The sequence below is a fragment of the Spinacia oleracea genome, chromosome 6, assembly GCF_020520425.1.
Source record: "Spinacia oleracea cultivar Varoflay chromosome 6, BTI_SOV_V1, whole genome shotgun sequence".
NCBI classification, from domain to species: Eukaryota; Viridiplantae; Streptophyta; class Magnoliopsida; order Caryophyllales; family Amaranthaceae; genus Spinacia; species Spinacia oleracea.
The window spans coordinates 29,886,953-29,893,160 of record NC_079492.1 but is presented as its reverse complement, the minus strand read 5'-3'; the positions used below and the strand labels follow the sequence as shown (position 1 = coordinate 29,893,160).

The following is a 6,208-nucleotide window of genomic DNA, read 5'->3' as shown; positions in this document are numbered from 1 at the left end:
CGCATTAGCCTCGCGCTTTTTCGACCCCCTCGCAGTTACCATCTTCGATGTCCAATGCTGAATAAGAGGTAATTGATCAGGAATACCACTGGAATTCCTAAACTTAATCCTCTGAAAATACACAAGTTGCAAAAACACAACACAGCCTCCAAATGTCTTTTGATCTTTTCCTTTCAATAAACAATTTTTAAATTTCACTGTTTCCTCACATAATACGTCAAGAACGTATTTACACCAATTGTATTTGGGAATCATTTTAGGATCTTCCAAAGCCTTAGCCAATCTCAAATCTACAGTCCTATTGGCTGTTGGAGTAAAAAATGTAGAGAAAGCAACAAAAACAAAAAAATTGTTTAAACAGATCACCACCATCTGTCAACAATTTAATCTTGTCCTCAAGCAACCTTATAGGAATTTGAGCATTGACCTCTTCAAAACCGAACTCTTTTCTCCACTTGATCTTCAAATCAAAATCAGGATTAGTGGAATTGCGCCCACGTTTAACCCCTTCAACCTCCAGCTCAGAAAGGGGGAGCATAAACAAATCGTACACATCATAATCAGTGATTTCAAATTGCTTGGAATCACTGATTGTAAACAGAGAACTCACACCATCAAAGCACTTGATGCACCAGTACATCATCTGAGTGTTTTTTCGACTTAATTGAAGGCCTAACAATCCTCCAAACCCTATCTCTTGAACAGCTGCCTTTTGATTAGGAGAGAAGTCTTTAATTAATTTACACAATGATCCTCCTGAACATTGTGTATCAAAATTAAACCTGAAAAAAATGAATAATGAAAGTAAGTCAGCTTTATATATCATATAGTAACTATTTAGAACACATAGTAACTGTTTAAAACATGTAGTAACTATTAGAAACATACAGTAACTATTTAGAAAATATAGTAACTGTTTAAAACATATAGTAACCTTTCAAATAATATAGTAACTATGCTACACATAGTACACATAGAACCTATTTATAACATATAGTAACTATTTAGAAGATATAGTAACTGTTTAAAACATAAAGTAACTATTTAGAACATATAGTAACCTTTGATATAGTCACTATTGTAAACATAGTACACATAGAACCTATTTAGAACATATAGTAACTGTTTAGAACATATAGTAACCTTTGGAATCATATAGTAACTATTGTAAACATAGTACACATAGAACCTATTTAGAACATATTTAAAAACATATAGTAACTATTTAAAACATATAGTAACCTTTGGAATCATATAGTAACTATTTAAAACATGTAGTAACCTTTGGAATCATATAGTAACTGTTTACAACATATAGTAACCTTTGGAATCATATAGTAACTGTTTACAACATATAGTAACTATTTAAAAAAATATAGTAACTAACATAATAACTATTTTGAACATATAGTAACTATTTAGAACAATTAACTAAATTAAACTAACACTTACACGATAGGCAGGCCATCAGCGCCAACTTCTTTCAAAACTTGTGAATGAAGTTGATGAGATTCAGGCTGTGGAACGTCAACCAGAGAAGAATTTTGTAAAACTAGTTGATTAGGTTGTTCTTCTTCAGTTGGTTCTTTTTCAGGTACAAGCTCAATTGCTTTTGATTTCGGATTGCCAGCCTTTTTGTTCTTCTTTATAGACACAGATTCCTTAGCAACTGAAACAAAACAATTATAAAACAAAATATTACTATATAGTAACCATTACAATCACATAGTAACCAATAAAATCATATAGTAACCTTTCAAATAATATAATAAATACATAAACATAGAGTATCCATTTAAATCAGATAGTAACTATTTATTAGACATAGTAACTGTTTAATTTTATAATAACATTTAAGAAAGATAGTAACTATTCATAACACATAGTTACTGTTTTAAAGTTATATTTACTTTCTAAAAACGATAGTAACTATTTATAACACATAGTTCCTATTTTAAAGTTTATTTACTTTCTAAAAACACAGTAACTATTTATAACACATATTTACTGTTTTAAAGTTATATTTACTTTCTAAAAAAGATAGTAACTAATTATAACACATAGTTACTATTTTAAAGTTAATTTACTTTCTAAAAAGACAGTAACTATTTTAAAAACATAGTTACTGTTTTAGAAATATAGTAACCTTTTAAAAATATAATTACTCTGAAAAACTACTAGCACTACGAACAAACCAGTCACTAATAAAAACACTTAAAAACTTCGTAACATAAAATAAAAAGTAACTATATCTTTGAAACAGTAACTTCAAACAAAAACCACAAACATTTCAATAATTCAAAATCAAACAAAAAATAAGTTCGAATTACTAGAAATTTCTTCAGAAACAGCAAATAAAAGGTAACTATATCTTTGAAACAGTAACTGCATGAAACACTAAACCTAATTTCAGCAAAAACCACAAACATTTCAATAATTCAAAATCAAACAAAAAATAAGTTCGAATTAACAGGAATTTCTTCAGAAACAGCAAATAAAAGGTAACTATATCTTTGAAACAGTAACTGCATGAAACACTAAACCTAATTTCAGCAAAAACCACAAACATTTCAATAATTCAAAATCAAACAAAAAATAAGTTCGAATTACCAGGAATTTCTTCAGAAACAACATTTGGCCTTCTTCCTCGCCTTCGAGGAGCTTCAACAGCCATTTCAGCGACGGAATTGTCGAATTCAAGTTTCTTCGCTGCCGGTTTCTTCGCTGCCGGATTCTTCGGTGCCGCTTTCTTCACCATTTTTTAGAAAAAAGAAGATCGGAAGAGTAATTTGATGCAAATGGATGAAAATAATCACTGAAATTAAATTTGAAATGGAGAGAGAAATTCAGAGAGAAGTTCGAAAGCAGTTTAGAGAGAGAAGTTGAGTGAGAAGTTCAAAAGCCGGGAAAAAGGAAATAAAAAAAAAAAAACATATATATAATTAAGAAATCACGTGGCAGTTACATTTCAGCAACACGCAACTTCTCACACACGAAACCACAAAGACAATAATACCCTGGTCCATAGCATGGACTCGGTTTAGCATAGTGTAAATAGACATCTTAAGATATGACGCTGCTAAGAAATATGAAAAACTCCGCATTATTTTAAAACTCCATTTGATGAGAAGCGTTCTCAATAAAATGCAACAAACTCATAGCAGCAAAAGAACATTTTTCTACTAGTTATATGGGGTTTGATTTATTGTGGAATGTGAGTTAATGAACCCAGAAAAAAAAATAGAGATTTATAAATTTGGGCTTCGACAATGGTATAGACTTGTGCATTTTAAGCTCATACCATGGCAGGAGCTTAAAATGCATAAGTTTACGCGACGGTGTGAGCTTAATATTCACAAGTCTATGTTATTCAGCGGTTTGTTTCATTGCTGAATTTGATACAATTAATTCCGTGATTTTTTTTTTTAAAAAAACTTATGAATTTGGAGCTTCAGCCATGGCATTTTAAACCTATAACTTATGCATTTTAAGCTCATATCATGGAAGGAGCTTAAAAAGTACAAGTCTATGCCATGGTGTGAGCTTAATATGCGAAAATCTACTCCATGATTGAAGCTTATTTTGCACAAGTCTGTGGCATAAAAATTAAACTAGTTTTTTGATTAATTTATTAGTGAAGTTTTTTTTATAAATTACTTGGTTATAATAATTGTTTTTTTAATGGGTAGGTTCCCTCAATGGTGGAGGGTGTCGGGTGCCCGGGGTTGTCAAATAATAGATGAGGTGAAAGTGAGGTGATATAGAAATGGAAGTCTAAAATTAAATAAGGGTAGTTATGTAAATTGATAGGGAGGTTTTGAGTATTTTGAGGCATATTTTGGAGCTTGATTTTTTTGTTTTTTTGAAAGCTTATATAAAAACCAAAGTTAGGGAATTTTCCTTGCTTGAGTAGCTAGGATATGTGCCCTACTAATACAACTTCTAGGAACTTTTAAAATAATACAAGAATTGAAGGATATTGCTTTCTTCTTAATATCTCTGGTAATGGTCTTTATCTCCATGGGGGATCTCGACTCGCTCTTCAGACTATGTACACAGATTGCCGAGTCTGTGTGGACAAGGATGTATGACGTCCCAGCTGGAGCGTCGCCAATTGCAAGAGGATTGCTAGCACTTTTTTCTGGGTCGGTGTGGAAGCAAAACACTTCGACACACCTTCCTTTACCACAAAACTACCTCTTTTAAAACACCAACCTACGGCTGCTGTTGTAGTTTTCCTTCCTGCCCGTAATACTTCCTTTCAAGCCCCGTCAGCCTCTACAATGACCGGAACCTGAGATGGATGCCCACCGCATTCCCAAACCAACCTCGTCACACTTGTTTGTTGGACCTGAATCCTATCCTTGGTGGGGCAGATTTGTGAAAAATCTTTCCTCCATCTAATCTTCCAGCATCTACTTTGGCCCATAACACTCAATGGGTTAGGCCGACTATTGTTGAACAAAAATTCAATCCTAGAGAGCCAAATGCTCCAAAGAATCCCTACAAACTCTACTACTCTCCACTCGTCTCTTTATCTTCTTTCGTGGCGAGGGTAAGAAAAATTGCACCCAGTCTCCTGCTCTCGAAGAACTGGTGGCCATTGAGTTAATACTCAGACCACTAGTAACTCATATCCTTCTCGACCATTCGCACGCCAAGAAGAGGTATTCTTGTGTCTCATGGTGATTATTACACATGAGGAAATTAGTTCGGAAAAACATAATATACGATATGACGTTGGATCGGAATCGTATATCGTATCGCGAATATTCGTATAATCGATTATGAATGGTTATTTATTGCAAATTCTTTTCAAATGTAGTAATAAAATGGCCGCAAACAATAACAACTCGTTCAACCTACGTTCAATTCTCGGCAACGAGAAGTTGAACGGCAACAATTTCCTTGACTGGCAAAGGAACTTACAAATAGTTCTAATGCATGAGGAAAAAGAATATGTCCTTGAGGAAGAGTTACAATAGGTCGCCGGACCGGAGGTGACTCAAGCTGTCCTTAACCGTTGGATTCAGGCCAACAGAGATGTCAAATGTGTGATGCTTGCATCTATGAATCGTGAACTTCAAAAAATGTTCATTAACTCGGATGCTTACCAAATCATCTCGGAGTTGAAGAACATGTTTCAGGATCAGGCCAGAATCGAAAGATTCAAGACTCAGAGGTTAATCCTTGAGACTAAGCTCAAGAAAGGAGAACCAGTGAGCCCGCATGTTCTTAAGATGATTGGATTGTTTTAGAACATGAGAGCTCTAGATTCTGACGTCTCAAATGAAATGGCCATTGACATCATTCTCCATTCTCTTCATAGTGGATATGATCAGTTAAGGTTGAATTACAACATGAACAGTATGGAGAAAACTCTTACTGAGCTTCACGGTATGCTGAAGACCGCTGAATAGACGCTCAAGCAAGATAATAAGCATGACATGCTTATGGCGCGTAAGGGAAAAGGCTTCAAGAAATCAGGCAAGGGAAAGGGCAAGAAGGGTAAGGGAAAGGCTTCGCCCACACCTAAGTCCAACGACACCAGTTCTGGGTAAGAGGGTGACTCGTTCTCCTGCCGACTCTGAATGCTTCTACTGCAAGAAGAAGGGGCATTGGAAGAGGGATTTCTTGAAGATAAAGGAAAATGAGAAGAACGGGAACGTTCCTTCTACTTCAGGTATGTATGTTATACATTGTAATCTTGCTAATTTTACTTCTTGGGTATTAGATACTGGTTGTGGCTCACACTTATGTTCCAATTCGCAGGGACTAAGGAGAAGTAGAAAGCTTGATAAAGGCGAGATGGATATATGCGTGGGAAATGGAGCACGAATTGCTGCATTAGCCGTAGGATCTTATTTTATTTCTTTGCCTAATGGTTTTGTTTTCAAACTAGAAAACTGTTACTATGTTCCTAGTATCACCAGAAACATCATTTCCGTTTCAAGTTTGGATTCTAAAGGTTTTAGTTTTTAAATTTAAAGACAATAGTTGTTCTTTTTCTTTGAATGGAATGATTTATGGTTCAGCACAACAAGAAAATGGTCTATAGGTGCTAGATACGAGCAAACACATTTATAACATAAATACCAAAAAGGCTAAAACTGGTGATTCTGATCTCACATATCTGTGGCATTGTCGATTAGGCCACATAAACACAAAACGCATGGAAAGACTTCAAAGGAAGGGCATTCTAGAATCA

At 34.4% G+C, this 6,208-nt stretch overlaps 1 protein-coding gene across 1 annotated transcript; it reads right to left on the bottom strand.

Moving 5' to 3' along the window:
• Positions 1-298: 298 nt before the first annotated feature.
• Positions 299-2,963, bottom strand: LOC130463037 (uncharacterized). The gene is made up of 3 exons (XM_056832055.1): positions 2,611-2,963; positions 1,453-1,669; positions 299-782 (listed from the first exon to the last, which is right to left on the bottom strand). Exons 1-3 carry the CDS (start codon positions 2,756-2,758, stop codon positions 299-301), a joined length of 849 nt encoding a protein of 282 aa, XP_056688033.1. The 5' UTR covers positions 2,759-2,963.
• Between the last annotated feature and the right edge of the window lie 3,245 nt (positions 2,964-6,208).

What these genes read in the sequence shown, in the direction of transcription:
- LOC130463037 (XM_056832055.1), bottom strand. Translation starts at nt 2,758, where the DNA reads ATGGTGAAGAAAGCGGCACCGAAGAATCCGGCAGCGAAGAAACCGGCA. An exon ending in TGTTTCTGAAGAAATTCCTG is followed by an intron (nt 1,670 to 2,610) that starts GTAATTCGAACT and finishes GTTTTGTTTCAG; the next exon opens with TTGCTAAGGAATCTGTGTCT. An exon ending in GCTGATGGCCTGCCTATCGT is followed by an intron (nt 783 to 1,452) that starts GTAAGTGTTAGT and finishes CATTTTTTTCAG; the next exon opens with GTTTAATTTTGATACACAAT.